This window comes from Meles meles, chromosome 9 (assembly GCF_922984935.1).
Source record: "Meles meles chromosome 9, mMelMel3.1 paternal haplotype, whole genome shotgun sequence".
Taxonomy (NCBI): Eukaryota; Metazoa; Chordata; class Mammalia; order Carnivora; family Mustelidae; genus Meles; species Meles meles.
In genome coordinates, this window is record NC_060074.1 from 8,685,096 (window position 1) to 8,702,223 (window position 17,128).

Below are 17,128 nucleotides of genomic sequence, written 5' to 3' on the forward strand. Positions count from 1 at the left end.
TCCCCGCTCTCCTCGGCGGCCGGGCCTGCGGGCAGGGGGGCCTCCGCCGGCTCGGGGGGATGTTCCGGCTTCTCCTCCAAGGACGCGGCGCCGTTCGTGGACGCTTCCTGCGCCTCCGCCGGGGTGTCCTCCGGCTTCGTCTGCGACGTCAGGCTCGCGTCGTCGGTCCTCGACGTGGCGCCGAACATGATCAAGCCTCCTTCCTCCTCCAAGGAAGACGGGCAGCCCAGGTCTTGCTGGAACTCGTGGTCCTCCTCGTCGGAGTCGATGTGAAGCATGGCGTTGAGTCTCGTGTCGGTGGGAAAACTACTCCTCAGCTTGGGCGAGGCGCCCATGGACCTCTCGGAGCAGGAGGCGGGGCCCGGCCTGGAATGGCTGCTGTGTTCAATCGCATCTAAGTAATCATTGAGCGAATCCTGGCGTCCTCGGGGGGGTGAGGTCCGCGAGGACGTGGAGGTTAACTCCTCCGTGTCTATTTCCAGAGTGGAGCTAGTCCTGAAAGAATGCTTGGGCGTCCCGTCAGCAGCGCTGTCCTCAGAAACTGGCCCATTGGAACACACGGGGCCGTCGTGATGGCCCCCCGACATGTCCTCCTCATCAGAAGGGCTTCCGAGGTCTCCATTCACAGTGTTGACCCCAAGGATTGTGCCAACAGCTTCTGGAGAAGCATCTGAAGGAGAAAACAGCATGTATTCAAACAAAGTGATCATGACAAAAAAACTTCTAGTGTTCAATCCCTTTGCCCCCTCCTCAGTTCAACAAACTGTCATCCCGGCAAGCCTTCCTTACAGTATCGCTGCCTGGCAAAGATGAGCAACTCACTGCTGAACGAGTATTTTTTGGTCAGTGTGACCGATGAAGTGTCTGCGTTCACTACCCCTAGAAATTCTAGAGCCCAGTTTCCCAACGCAGGCGTAAACCTAAGATTTTTTGAGAAACAAGCTCGCCCATCTGCTTGGGAAACTTCAGGAGGTAATCACGGATTAGCTATTTTAGTTTCGGAACAGGACACAAATTCACATTCTGTTCCAATGTCAACAGACAATGGATTGAGACTGAACGAGTTTTTCCCACAGCGATGGAGTCCTATGGCTCTCTCACCTTCTTGCGCAGAAGACGTGACCTCCACCTTGAACTGGAGGTACCCGCTCACGTGGTCGGCTGGGAGCCTGCGGCCAAGGTTGTAGCTGAGCATCTGATCACTGTAAGAGGAGAAATGGTTCTTTCCTTACCACACCGCTGTCAGCCTTCCCCTCCTCCAGCAGGCCACCTGCAAATCTCACGCATTCTCTTAACACTTTCCGACTCACCAGAAAATACAACGCTCGAAATTCTGTTATAATCCAATGTAATATGATTCATTTCCACAAAGGAATACTTATAAACCCCAGGATGCAACAAAATCTTGTTAGAAGCTGAAAATGCAACACAGTATCACAGGATTTTCTTAAACAGGGACTGATTTGCTCTCTCACTGCTAACAGCGACCAGGAAAAGAGCATTCTGAAGTCATCAAGGAGCTGGGAAGGGTTTTGGTATTTTCTGACTGAGGTATAAAAGTGTAGAGGGCCTGGTTGCTTAGCATTTAGCAGAATAGGAAACTGCTAAGGTACACTATAGGTACCTAGAGTGTCCTACAAGGACACGACAGGTAAGGACTATCACACAAGGACACGGGGGCACTTCGCTACTGTACTTGAGGCGCAAGAGCTGGAAGATGGGAGACAGCAGTATGGGAAGTGTCTGCCCCTCACTATCGTGGCCCCCCATTCCGGCCACCCATCTCCTTGAGGATGGAGTTGTCACTCTTTTTAAAATCTGCTTATTTAATCAAAGTCAAATGCAATTACATCATGACCTTTTATGAAGCAACCTTCATTCTCAATCTGATTTTTTCATCACACAGGAAATTTTTAACCAAAGGAGTATGAATTCATACCATTTCTGCTCTCACACTGCCCTCTACTGGCAACTTCAGAAGGAAAACAACGCCTTTGCCTACTATTTGCACGACTGTGCCGCTTAGAGCCACTAGTCTGCTGTGCATTATTAGTGCATGTCTCTGTTTTGTTTGTCTGTCTCTACCGTCACCCCTTTAAAAGGACACGTGTGACTGCAAAATCCTGGTTCAGCTCTTGGGGCTCTTTCTGACTTCTTGGCAAGAATGTCTTAAAACGAAAGATTATGTTCTTCTTTCTTTTTCTTTTCTTCCCTAGAAACATTGACAGTTTTTGTCTCGATGTTTTTAAAATGCTTTCGTTTCCCAGCATGAGTGCTTCACATAGGCCACGCACACTCTGCTAAGGGCTTTGCCTGCACCATCTCTCAGCCACCCTGGGAGGCATGCGGCAGCTCTGTTTTCTAGAGGAGGACCCCGAGGCGTGGGGAGGGTGAGTGACTTGTCTGAGGCCAGACACAAGTACTGAGGCACAGAACCAGGATCAGAACACAGATTGATCTGACGACAAATCCCCCGCTCTGCAGTCACATACCACTGTCCTGCTTTATGTCTTCTCGGCGGTTCTAGGCCGCTTTCAGCAGCACGCATTTTAATGACGTGATCTACTCGTGGCTCATCTAAATGTAACTGCTATTCTGATCATGCCTTCCTACCTCAGTCAGTATTTTTCAAAAATCTTTTCTGCAAAGGGGTATACAGGCATTTCTTACCATTAGTGTAGTTATACTACTTTTACATTAAAGTGTTCAAGTAACATTGTATAATGGATAATCTGCATCATACAAGGACTGTCTTTTTCTTTCTCTTACCACTGTCTTCCCAGAATTTAAACAGCGCCTAAGCCACAGAGGTGCCTGATCTCTGCCGGCTAAGGCATGAGCCTAGCCGCAAATTACATGGGCCTGTCCTCAACACTGTGGTTCCTCACCCATCTCTTTGGCCATTAAGTCCTGGAATAATAAAACCTCTTCCTCTGTTAAAAATAAACTCATCCTCATCTTCTCCTCAGCCAGTAACAGCAGCGTGTTAGCGTTGATAACGGACGATTTATAAAAGCGAGGATTTGAGCTAGGAAACAAATGTTTCATAGGAATTGTAAGAAAAGAACTGCCTCCATCTGTCTTGCTCACCGTCATATCCCCAATACCGAACACCGTGTTTAACATTTAGTAGACACTAGATATGTATACACACATATTTGTTTAACAAATTAATTAACAAATGAGACTCTTTGCTTGGAAAGAAGAATTCTAACAGGTGTTAGTGCCGTTTATTAGCCAAACTGGCCAGATAGTCAATTCAACTATTCAGTGTACAAATACAGGAAATCCTCCTATTAGAGATCTGAGCTAAGGGTTCCATTCCTTGTTGAGGGCCTATCAGAGGAGTCACCTGTCCTCTTTCCTTCTTTATTTCTCTTTATCTGTTTTTTGTTTTGTTTTTTTAAATATTTTTCTTTTCTTTATTTTTGGGTTTTTTCTTGTTTTGTTTTGTTTTTTTGCTTTTTTTTTTTCTTTTTCTTTGTTCTTAGCCAGTCTCATCTGACACATCCTGCTTCTTGCGGTGACGTATGATTGCGAACAATATATTATATATTATTATGATATACAATTATGAAGAGTAAGTGCCAAATTCTCTCACTGCCTGAGGCGTCTCTCTCTAATGTAACCAGAGGGATGGACAAAGCAGAGGAAAGTGATGTGTATTTTGGACAAACATGGGCCACTCGCTGAAAAATGTCACATTCAAACAAATACTCTCAAAACAGGTAATTAGCCAGAAGTTCTAGCTCATCCTACAAAACCACACTCTGTAAAACTTCAACTACTTCCAAGGGCCGCAATCTGCCAAACACGTAAGGGACGAAAGCCCAGTACTTCTCAAGATGAATCCGTTACTTGGTGGAAAGCAAAAATCAGATCAGGAATATATATTTAGGTGTCAGCGGATATACTAATATGTAGTATCCTCCTTATCTAATAAAGCGAATCCCCAAGTATCTGTATCAGACAATGTTTCCAACACACCCATGCGGAAACATTTTATGATTCCAGTATTTTACACATTCATGCTGGACCTCCTTCTAACACACATCAATTCAGGACTGGCAGTTCTCGAAGTGTCCAGTTGTTTAAAAGACTAAAGGAAAAGCCCGCAAGTCAACAACGGCTTCATTGCTTCTTACTGGTGTACATAACTTCACACTTTTACCATGTGTCATATATATCCTGTAAACTCTATGATGATAATTATATAAATTAATATACTGTATTTATTGTATTTACCATAGTTAGCTTACTTTTTAAAATCTTCCACTTTCTATAAACCCTTAAAATAACTTTTAAAACACTTCCTCATGTATATGATCTCTACCAGAAGCAAAAACTGTGATCTCCTAGCCTTTATCAGATAAACCAGGCTACTAGAATATTCCAGCATACAGCTCCCACGTCACATGTGCTGGCTCCGTCCCAAGTTCCATCATCTCTGATGGCCAGAGACTTTAAACCCACTACAATCTCTTAGTTTCAGATTTTGAAGGGGCCTTCAAGTTCAGCTGGTCTAAACACTGGATTTTTCAGATGAGGAATGCCCAAGTTAATTATGACTTGCCAAAATAGAACAGTTCACTAGTCGCAGAATGGGTATGAATGAGCAACCCTCCTTAGTTAACTGGAACAATGACACATGGCTGCCCGTCCGTGAAGTGTCACAGGGAGCCAGGATTCTGGAGCAGGCTGATCTGCCCTCAAATCCCAGCTCCACCTCCTGCCGGCTAACCTGAGATTCCTCGTCTCGGAAATGGGTATAATCCTACTACTGACCTCCCAGAGCTGTTGAGGTCACATGGGCTAATGAGAGTAATGAACTTAACCCCTGACAGAGAATAAGCTCGAGGCATCTTTTTGTTTCTCTGCATTTATTTATTACTCTTGCTACCACTACTGTTACTGCTTGTGCTGTCACTGAGACTCCCACCACCACTAGCACCTGAAGAAGGTACCAAACAAGATGGCGGCACCGTCCGCGCCACCACTGCTCTCACCGCTGCCGTATAGTCGTACTGTTCTCCTGCGTTCAGTGCTACCGCAGAGCAGTGGCGCTACTGCGTTTGCTGGAAATGACCCCGTAAAAATACATGCACCATTTACGATAAGGGATGTTGTGATTTCTTAACTAGTCTATTCACAACTTACAAAAAGCTCACAGAAAGAAAACAGACATCAAGTCACATTTTAAATTCTCTGAGTGAGTGAACTTCAGTTGTTTGAAGGAGTGTATAGGTCTAGGAATTCTACAATAATGCCTCGTGCCAGTTAAGGTCTTGCTTTAAATGGCCCTAAAACAAAGTGGGTTTTGTTTCTCAGGAACAGTGAGTTGTCTGGATGGGATTAATTAGCATAACGGAGCTGTGAACCTGACACAGAACCCTGCTCTAGGAGAGATGTGCACTGAAAGATTTCCATATTATGACTTTTGATGCTGAAGTGCTGCAACTGAAAGGCCCATCTCAGAAAAGACAGATACCAAATAATAATAATAATAATGATGATGATGATGATGATGATAATGTATATAATGAAAACAAAGTGCTTTGGTCCTAAACAGTTTAATGAGTATAAAAACACTTCATTTTTAAAAAGAGTTATCTTACCACTTCTTCTTAGTAAGAAAAGTCCTAGGACTACAAAATTTCATTTCAGTTGCTTCTGAGCAAACTAATCTCAACAAGATCCCTACAAAGGGGGGCTGATTACCCAATGGCTTGCCGCTCCAGCAGTCTCTGGACTGGAATGGTTAGTTTCCCCAGGAAACGCTTGATGATGGGACGGCTCTTGGCAAATTTGTCCTTAATTTCAATTTCTAAGACATCAGTAAGAAGTGCAAAAAAGGAATATTTCTGAAAACAAAAACAGGTAAAGTCTTGATTCAGAAGAAAGACAAATATGAAATTATATCATTTCATTATTATAGAAAATGTTATCTCTTAAATTCTATTGACTTAGAGTCCATCTTGCTAGAAATATCTGCAGCCAATGTCCATCCTCTATTCACTTGGGACCGTTAGCATTCACAGTGATTACAAGGCATCCGTTAAGGATCTGCAGGACAAAAGAAGCCCCTTCCATCACGCAGCTCTTCCGGGTTCAACAGTTTTAGGAGACGCCATCAAATATTAAATTGTGCACAATGCAGTTTTAGTACTTACTACATTTAATGTACCTCAATTCTTTGAAAATTAATATCCTGTTACAGGATGCTTTCAAATTACTGCTGTGTTTGATTACCAGCAATTTCAATTCCTCATCCCATGCGATTCAGAAGTTGTACAGCATAGATTAAAATACTCTTTCACTTAATGGCTAAAGTAGGAACACCTACTGAATGTTCCACCGAATACTGTGGTTTCTCTGATAAATACGAGAATGAAACGATGTCTAAATGGGAAGTACTTAATTTAAAAGGCACATGGGACAGAAAAATAAAAACATGAAGTTAACATAAGCTTTGTTGTTTTGCTTAGGAATGCCACTGGAGAAAATCAGATTGGCTATTAGTAAGAATATAAAATAAATATACAAAGCTTTCTTCATTTACAAAGACTTTCACCTATATTCCCTTCATGTTATCTTTATGAGTAACATTTTCAAGAACGAGGGTCTCCGGATAAGTTAGTGATGGGGCCGGAATCTAACCTGAACAATATTGTCCCTTCCCTGGCATTATCCACTCAACCACAGCGATGTGAATGGCGCTGGCCAGTTTTATACTTAGGCACCACTGTGTTTATTTAGTCGTAACAATTAAAGTTCTGCTAAGGGCCATGGAGTCTAGGAATCTGCTGAAAAGAAAAAACATTTGCTGCGTTTAAGCACTACCTCTGTCTCTGGGAAGCTATTACATAAATGCCTCAATCTTCAGTTTCTTAATTATCAAAATGGAGAGAAGAGGATCTCATCCCTTATGCCGCCTTCTTAGGCATACACTGCTAACATGGTTAAGAACTTTGTAAATATAAAATGTTAGCAAAAGAAAGTAATTGCTAGGATCATTAACATATCCACTATGTTCCTTCTAGAGCTCATAGTGAGATGCATGTTACATCTTCTGGGCTTCTAAATGTGTTAAATTAAGTGCTGTGCCTTTAAGAGTCATTCACTATTTGGAGATCATAAGTAGTTTTTTAAACCAGGTGTAAGAATATATGCAATATGCCATCCACTTAAATAACCACAAACTTCTCAGGAGAAACATCTTGCTCTGCTGACAAGTCACAAAGAGCCATACCTATTTTCTTCCCATTGGTTTTAGATCCCCTGAATTATCCCCGGCCCTAGTGAAATATTTCTACAAACATGTTAGATCATATTGTTGTCATTAAGCATTTAGGGAATTATCTGATTCATTGTATAACTCCTACACCCAGCAAAGGTTTACCCAGAAACATTCTAACACTAGTAGGTTAAACATGTCTTGGATCTCTGAGAAATGGCGGGAGAGCTCATGCTTTGTTCGCTAGATGAGAAACAATGTCTGTTCATTCCTTGACTTTCCTGAGTTCGAATGAGAAAACCCCTCGCTTGATTTTAATGGTGCGGTGCACGACGATGACAGGTGACATAGCTGTGAGGAACTTGACGGTGTCTGTCATCAACACATCAACAGTCTGCCTTCACTCAGGATGACGAGTCCTTCAATGCCTTATTAACTAACCAAAGTCTAGAAATCTGAAAAACCTTTGCCAAAGCTTACAGGGAGAGAAATCCCCTTAATTTGTACTGAATATACACTAGAACAAAACATAAAAAATTGGGAGGGCTTTTAAAGTTTTTAATTTTAATTCCAGTTAGTTAACATATAGTGTTGTATCAGTTTCGAGTACAAAAACATAAAAATTTTAAATAAAAACAGGATGGGTGTTACTAACTTTTCCTTCTGCCTCAGACTCTCACACGGCTCTGCAAGGCACGGATGCTGACCCTGCCCTTATTTAAAATTTTAATATTTGTTCATTATGAATTTTCTTGCACTGATTTTGATTTTTGTAAAAAAAATTTCATTAAAATATGAATTTTGATGATTGAGCCTTTTGGACCCCCCTTAAGTCATGTTCCTGAGGTAAGGACCTCACTTGCTTTGCCCTACACCTGGCCTTGGCCACAAGGGACTATCTCTTTCTCTTCAGAGCCTCTTTCCAACAGAACCCTGAGACCCCTCGGTCGTCCTGCCGTGCTCATCAACAGCTCAAGGATACACAGAACAAAGAAGGACTTGGCCAACTTCCGGTCAAGTAGAAGAGCCCTGAGAATCATCTTACCTCTCGGTGCCAAATCGGATTAGTGGTGTTACTGATGATAGTGGACCTTCTCTCCTGTCCATGGTGGGCACAGGTGGGGAAACTGCTCTTCTTCCCTGGCTGAATGGACATCTTAAGATAAGGGTCGGGATTGAAGAACATCCCTTTCTTTAGCCCAACTGCTCTAAGATCTAAAAAGGAAGAGAGGAGGGAAGGCGACAAAGAGAAGGGGGTAAACAACAGCAAAACAGCAACGAAGTTACTAACACTATGAGCGCTTAGATAAGTGAGGACAAGTGGATTATGATGAATTCCGGCAGAGGGGGGTCTCCTGACAGGCAACAAAAGTGAAGCCAAACATTTATCCTCACCTTACCCACCCAAACGGAGTTTTCCCAGATGCCATTTTGATTCTAACATGCATCGTCCCGTGGTCTGGTAACCAGCATTTCAAACAGTGTTTGAGAGAAATTCTTAGGCAACAGTTAATTTTTTCAAAAAGAATGCGAGTATATTCTTTCATGAGAGAAAAGTTAAATCTTCTACACACATACATGAAATTACAGACCTATGTTTAATTGGCGGTAAAACTCGAGAGTACACGTTCAGTTGTCCCACATTTAAAATGTCATATATACTCCACAAATGTAATAAATATTGGGGGGGAGGAGGTCAGAAATATTTCTCAAATGTGAATGCCGGGGTGCCTGGGTGGCTTAGTGGGTTAAAGCCTCTGCCTTCGGAGCAGGTCATGATACCAGGGTCCTGGGATTGAGCCCCACATCGGGCTCTCTGCTCCGTGGGGAGCCTGCTTCCTCCTCTCTCTCAGCCTGCCTCTCTGCCTAGTTGTGATTTCTCTCTGTCAAATAAAAAAAAAAAAATGTGAATGCCTCCTGCCATATTAAGTAATTATGGGGTTACTGGCTAGGATCCTACATACCTGATGAATGTCCCACACTCGTCTTAGATTCACCAGCTGTCATTTCACACTAGCTGAGCGGCTAACATGTCTGGCTAAAGTCTGGTATGTGGGGAGACTGATACTTTTAAAAGGAGTTGGGCCAAGGGATGCAAACATGTCAGGCAATAAACCAGATCCACTGGGTCCTCAAGACCTTTCTGAGAATATCCATTTGGGTAAGGCTGGCCCAAGAGCTAAGTGATCTTCAAAGTTCCTGCAGTCATAGACGGTTTCTAAGTAACCTGATGCGATTGTGATCAGTCTAGGCACCTCTCTGACCCCTGGTCCCAAGAGAAATTCTGCAGATGCCACTGAAGCTTCAAAGACCTTTGGATTACCCAGATCGGTAATTTGTGATGACCCCAAATTATAAGAGGTCCCCTGAGTCACCCTGCTCAAGCTCATCCTTTTTTTTTTTTTAAATGTCGTCTCCATGATGGGCCCAACAAGGGGCCTGAACACATGACCCTGAGATCAAGACCTGAGCTGAGATCAGGAGGCAGAGGCCCCACCAACGGAGCCACTGAGGTGCCCCTCAAGGCCATTCTTGAAACACAGTCTTTCCTAGTAGGACAAAACTGGCCTGGGGTTGCCCACAGAACCACAGTCTCCAGGGAGGGCTGCCTGGAGGAGGCTCACCCAGGGCCGACGAGAACCAGTGGCCCAGCGTGTTGTCCAACGACAGCTAACCAGAAGCAAAGGAGGCCATTTTAATATGTCGGCAAACGTGGAAAAATTCAACCAGGAAGCCCTGCTGTTAAGGACACTGCATGAAAACTGTAAGATATTTGATCTGAAAACCAGCAGCAGACGGGAAGGATGAGTACGGAGTGAGATGGGCATTCAGAGAAGCCCCTGAAGCTCATTAGCCTTACAGCCCCCAGCCCTGGCACTGCACATTACTAACACAGCCTCTGCCTCTGACGATCCACTTAATAACGCTGCGTGTTTGCACTTGGCTTTAGTTAGCATAAAATAGCTGTAAGAGAAAAACACAATTTGCATATTTATTTTCTTACCTTTCTTGATTATGCTCGCCTCAGACTCAAAGACAGAAGAATAATATTCTTTAGCTATTAAATCGACTCCTAAAGAAGGGATTTCTTTGCAGTCAGTGAAGAGTAACATGTACAGAAACGGCTGCTACAAAGCCTGACAGGGCTGAATTATTCATGCAAAGCATTCCTTTGAACAAAAAATCATCCCTTCGGGAGTTTAAGCCACCGGGATGAAAGCTGTCACTATTAAAGAGCCCTCACACCAAATACGGCCACAAGGAACACTGTACAAATAAATCTTCCTTAACAAATACAAGAGACTATCAATTATTTGTCGTCTGATTACTCCACTCCCTTATCCATCTCCTCTCTGCTCGTGCTTCTCCCTTTTGTCTTTCAAATATATTATTGCTCAAAAATGTCCACATAACCTCACAGACCAAAAAAGAACTCAAAGTTACAAAGGTATATAACATGTTAACTATCCTAGTTTAAAGTCTTATTTGGAGAAGAGGATGAAGATATTCATCTAAGTGCAGTTGTTGTTGTAGATGTAGAATTCAATGATCTGTGTGCCTACTTGCCTAATCAAGAGTGGAACACCTGCAGGTAGTCATTCGACAGAGCTTAATCAATATTAATAAATATTACCATTCACTGTCGACATGCTACAATGAGGTTAATTTTTCAGAATTACCATTATAGAATTGATTTCATCTATAATTTTTAGCCATTTCTGTACCATCTGCAAATAACTGACAATACATCAGGAAATAAAAGAGTTATAAAGTAGCCAGCTACCATGTGCATTGAAGTGGAATCGGTGGAGGAAATTATAGTTAAAGAATAAGCATTTGGGGGTGCCCCAAAGCTTATTTCTTACTTTCCAGGAAAATGTCCTGGGATTTTCAGCTTCTAAGATGGTCATGCTCGTATGGGGAGTTAATTAGCATCCACTCGAGTCAAAATCAGTATGTGTATATCATATTTAGGATGATACTGATCACTGGAAAGCGGAGTAAAGTGCTTCTAAACTAAGAAAACCGTGGGATGGTCAAACTTGAAATTTTCTGAGCCATGGAGGTTGGTTACTTGTTCCTGACCTATAAATGAAGGATTTCTGTACCTGTGGCCGCTCAGGACTGTGAAGGTCTAAAGCGTAGCCAAATAAGAGTTTTCAGGAGACACGCAGATCACGGGGTGGGTGAGGGAGGCGAACCACCAGCCGTGGCACTTCTAAGCGCCCTTCTAAAAAACTAGATATGTTTTAAACCCTGAGGAGTCCAACCAAAACATATGTATTGGCCAAATTCGAACCATAAGCCACCAGTTTACGGCTTCTGACATTCACCAGAGAATCAAAGCAAAAAAGGCTTTCATAGTAAGCAACCTCCCATGGGGAAGAAGGAACATGCCAGAACAGAAATGGACACCCCGAAGGCCAAGGTCAGCAATGAACTAACGTGCACACTTCTGTCATACGTGGTAATTATGCATCATGGAAATGTCTGTTTTCAAGATCAGCTTTCTCTCACTCTTGAGAATTGTCAATTTTCATTCACAACACTTTTTGCAGCCAAGAAAAGTGAATCTAATTTAAATTTCAGAAGCGCTGCTCCCATGGAACAGTGAAAACAAAACATCTCACAGCGACAGACATCCGTTAGTCTGCATTTTGTGTGTATCGTAGCACCGTTGTCTGTTTTAAAAGTCCATTTCAAATACTGATTTTCTTAGCACATTCTTGACTTTTAAGTGCCAATAATTTTTTTAAATCAGTAGCTTTCAAATTTTTTTGACCATAACCTATATACGAAACCTATTTTACTCTGAGATCCAGGATATAGATGCATAGACGTGTGGCCTTTTTGTGTGTGCAAGTTTTCAGTTTGTATATACTGATGTTCTATGAAAAAATATTTTCCCTTTAGTGTAAAACTCTGATTTCTTTTCCTGCATTCTTTTTTTTAAACTGCTGGGTTCAAATAAGTTAAACTTACAAAACACAAATGAGTTCCAACTCACAATCTGAAAAGCAGTGTTTTTTTTTTTTTTTTTTTTTTTTCATAAACATACAAGCAATTAGAGTATTTCACTAACCTGAAAATAAACAAAAAAATTGTCTTATCAGCCTTCCAACTTTTATGTGTATTTCTCCACAGAAATAGGAGCATCCCTTGGCTTATTTTTCTTAGTCTCCAACTTTTTCCTTTCTCTAGATGAGCTAACCACACCTTGTTTTCAATAATCAAAGTTCTACTGTAGGGTAGGTACATATTACACTACAGTGTTCTTTTAAAGTAATGATACATAGTTATGCAGTCTTTTTATCTCTAGAAAACCTAGTAGAAGAAATAACCTCTGAGCTTATATTAATAATCTAATGGTAAGAAATATATTTGAATTTCCAGAATATTACCAAAAATATAAATATAAATAATATAATATAAATAATATAAATAACTAGTTCATATATCATATACGAGAACCTATAGGCCAAAATGGTCACTCACGCCTTTGAAATTACACACTTTCAAACTGGACATCATGTTTAAAGACATCCTTACCTGACAAGGTAAAGCTAACTAGTTTCCGAGAATGCTGATTTCCAGAAGCACCTCCTTCCATGCCTTCTGCCCCCATCTGCAGAGGAAAAGCACGTATTAGAAGTTTCACAGATGTAGTGTGGTACTCAACTTTCTTAAGAAGCCATGTGCATTTGCAAATATGATGATTCTTTTGTGTTACAGATGCATTGTAGCATATGCCTTTTTATATGCTATAAATCTTGGAATTGAGACACAAATGCATATTCTCAGAGATGAGAGCATCATACCTCAATTTAGTCTTTACAACAAATGAAAGCAACACAAACTTTTAGATTCCTGGGATATGAATCAACCTACTTCATGTCCTTTTATTTCTTTGATAAGAATATAGTTGAGATATAGTAAGTACACTTATATTGCTATTACCATATTAAAATAATCCTTCAAGTTAAAAACTAAATACTAAATTCCTTTAGCTTAGGAAAACTTAGAATAAACCACACAGGTGACTTATAGCAAGGTCATCCACAAACACTCAGAATTATCCTCTCTTGCCAAATATTTCTGGGTGACCACGTGGATGTCCCATTGCCCTTGAAAACTCCTATTTCCTTGTGCTGCAGGTACAGGGCACGTGGTCTGATAACTTAGCAATGACAAGAGTTTGCAACGTTGTTGTACTGGTTATTGCATTGTAAAAAGTTTTCCTAAAGGCTTTCAAGTAAATTACGTCTCACTTGAAATCAGTCATTTATGGGCCACAAAGCAGATCTAGCCTTCCTCTTAATTTATGTATAATTAGTTCTCAATTTATAATTAGTATACTAGAAAAACAGTTTCCTGTTTCTCTAAAAAAGATGTCCACAATACTTTAAGAGACAGAAGTGAAGGCAGAATATATGTTGAATAGTTAGGAAACAGAAACTACATTTTTCTTCTACATTTCAGATTAAACCATTGAATCTAATCTTTGCAGCACTCCCTTACTCCTTTAAAAATCACATACCACCGAATGCAAACTGGTGCAGCCAGTGGAAAACAGCTTGTGGGGTTCTCAAAAAATTAAAAACAGAATTACCATACAATCCAGTAATTACAGTACTGGGAATTTACCCATAGAAACTGAAAACACTAATTTGAAAAGATATATGAACCCTTATGTTTATTGCCGCATTGCTCACAATAGCCATGATATGGAAGCAGCCTGTGTCCACAGACTGATGAATGGATAAAGAGGCGGTACATATGTACTGTGGACTATTACTCAGCCATAAAAAGAATGAAATCTTGCCATGTGCGACAACAGGCATGGAGCTAGAGAGTAGAATGCTAAATGAAAGAAGCTAGTCAGAGAAAAACAAATACTGCATGATTTTACTCATCTATGGAATTTAAGAAACAAAACAAATAAACAACAACAAAAAAAAGATAAACAAAAAAACCAGACTCTTAAATACAGAGAACAAATTGGTAGTTACCAGGGGAGAGGTGGGTGGGGGGATGGGAGAAATGGGTGACGGAGACTCGAGAGCACACTTATCACCATGAGCACTGAGTAGTGCCCAGAATCGTTGATCATTATATTGTACACCTGAAACTAGTAACAACACTGTCTGTTCATTACACTTAATTTTAAAAAATCACATACCGCTAAGAGATAAAACTTCACCAATCTAAGCAAAGTTGAGCAATTAAAAAAAAATTCCATTCAAATTGTGATATATAAATTTCTACTTCCTCCTCTTCTTCCTGTCCCTTCTTCAGTACTATTTTGTATGGCACCTGCCTGATTCCTCATGTTTCAAATGTCATCAGCAAAACGCTAGGGTGCCATCCCGGCATCCTCATCTCATCTCATTAATAAAAGCAACTACTTGACAATTCTGGGTTGGCTCGCCACCAGCATGCGCGGTTTATTATATGGTGGCGTTCCCCTCTGACTCATTATCCCCAGCTTACCGGAACAGAGACAGCGGCAAACTGGCCAATAACGGTCTCCCCCAGGTTTCACCCCACACCCCCCAGGCTACAGGGCGATGAACAGTGTGAGGGAGCACAGGACACGACTGCGACAGACACTCGGCAACCTGCTTCTCCAAGTCCCGGGTCCAGCCAGACGCCTGGCAAACCGCAGCCTCCCCTCAAACGGACCACACCGCCCAGTGAGATCTGTGCCCTCCAAAACACGATGTCTCTTCCTGCTACACCATACTGATGCTAAGTGAGTTAAATGAGACGGAAAAGGTTCATGGTTTGTCTTCACTTGAACCTATTTAAAATGTTACAAGCTATTACAGAAACACAAGAAAATGCCTTTGCATGCTCATTTTAAAAACAGGCCACTGTCTGACAAAAGGCTAATGTGAAACGATTCTCCCAGAATTTACAGACTGTGTCCTCTACTACAGCTGTGGCAAATGCTCATCTCAAATAATACTCAACGAATTCAATGTTATCATTCATGACAATAAAGCCAGGAAAGGCCAAACACTGTCCCTAGATATAGGGACATCAGGGACAAAAGCACTCGATGTTTAGAGAGCAGTTTTTAAATAAACTCACTCCACAGATTCCTTCCAGGAAAACCCAGAAGCAACACCGACAATCAAGTGTTGGAACAATACGTGGTAGCGAGGGATGCCAGCCTTCATCTGTCCCCAAAGCCAGAGGATTTCCTGTTCTAAGAGCCTGAGACACGTATCACTGCGTACTCCGATGAATGACAATGACGTCAAAGTGCAAATGACAGAAGAGACACAACTCTCTTCAATCCCTGATTCACTGCAGGAGGATATACGAGAGAGGAGGCCGTGAGATGAGGACGGCAGCTCGTTTCCTCCCTTACAGAGCTGCTCAGTTACTTCTCCCAGGACTGTTCTTTGCATATGGTCATGGAATAATTACACCGAATGGCTTCGTCAATGTCAACGCTGTCAACCAGCCACACTAACTAGACGCAAGTCACATAACGAGGTGGTCACCATGCCAGAATAGAAACACAGCATCACGAGGTGTCCATGAGGCACAGCCTTCTGGTTTGGGATACAGAGCCAATTGTCTCAGCTCGGTCAGAAATCTATTGACCACCGATTTCATTAGTCATCCTTCGAACCAAAATACTCGGTTCTAATGGCCAGAGCTACATATGGGAAGCTTTTAAGGTTTTCTAAAAACCCGTCTGAAGCAAATTAATTATCTCCAAACTATCCACAGGCTTTGAGAGAGTAATCTCAATGCAAAATCAATGGAACGAGATCAATGTTCACCAACCTGTAAGGCCTGCTGTCTTCGATGATACCTGATCACTGAAATTGCTCAAGTCTAAGAAAATCTGAATTCAGAAAACCATGTTTGGAAGCTACCATCGAATTTCATAGAAAGTTAATTTTTCAAAGGTTTTATTATTTAAAAAAAAAAACCCTCACTTTTCCAGTTTTATAGTTTTTTTAGAAGATTAATTAAAGCATATACCAGTGCGTAGTATATAACATGACAGATTTTGTAATCGATAATTGTTATTCTCCTCGTGACCTTCAAAATCTTGTATAGTAAATATGGATTAGTCTTTTAAATTCTAAACGACATTTATTACGTGGGAACTCAAATGTAATTCAAATGTGAGAAGAATATTTAAATGCTGGAGATTTTACACATACGATTCCTACTCTCTTTAATGCTCTTCCCTCCCCCTCTCCACGTAACTACCTCCTGTTCATCCTTCAGATCATCCTGCAAACACACCTTCTTCAAGGAAGCCCTCGAAGGCCTTGATCAAGAGAAATTCTACTAGTATATGCTGTCATAGTCCCATTTTACTCCTCCTCATAGTGATTATCACTCCAAGAAATGTAATTTAATTCAACTGCGGTCTCTTGTCCCCACCAGATGCGAGAGAAAGGACGGGGTTTTGGCTTATCCTACCATCCCTGGGGGTGGGTGCAATGTCTGGTACCCAGCAGGTACCCAGTGAATATCTGTTTGAATGAATAAATGAAAAGGAAAGACTTCATGATACCGCATCGTGGGTATGGACAATTTCAAAATGCCACCTGCAGAGATGACTTCCTGAATTTCAGGGAGTCAACATGGCCACTTGTCTATTTCCAAAAATGCATGGGTCTATAAACACATACATATACACAATGCACACACACATGCACACACTTCCTTATGAAGATTCTGTATTGTGGGAGTCAATGTTTTTCTCTTATACTTTCATGGCCTGATTCTTATTAATGGCTCATAGAAGCTACAATGCTTTACATATCTTAGACTCTAAGAATTTCCCCAAACCACCTGAACCCAACCATCCCTGTACAATGAAGTACATCTTACAAAGCTGTTCGATTCTAAAGTTAGTCA

At 41.5% G+C, this 17,128-nt stretch overlaps 1 protein-coding gene across 1 annotated transcript in view; it reads right to left on the reverse strand.

Annotated features, from left to right (window-relative positions):
- Positions 1–17,128, reverse strand: part of HECW2 (HECT, C2 and WW domain containing E3 ubiquitin protein ligase 2) — a 307,281-nt gene that overhangs the window by 111,657 nt on the left and 178,496 nt on the right. Inside the window, 5 exon segments of the mRNA XM_046019114.1 lie at positions 1–670; positions 1,102–1,202; positions 5,719–5,861; positions 8,280–8,449; positions 12,785–12,860. Of these exon segments, the coding sequence (XP_045875070.1) occupies positions 1–670; positions 1,102–1,202; positions 5,719–5,861; positions 8,280–8,449; positions 12,785–12,860 (1,160 nt within the window).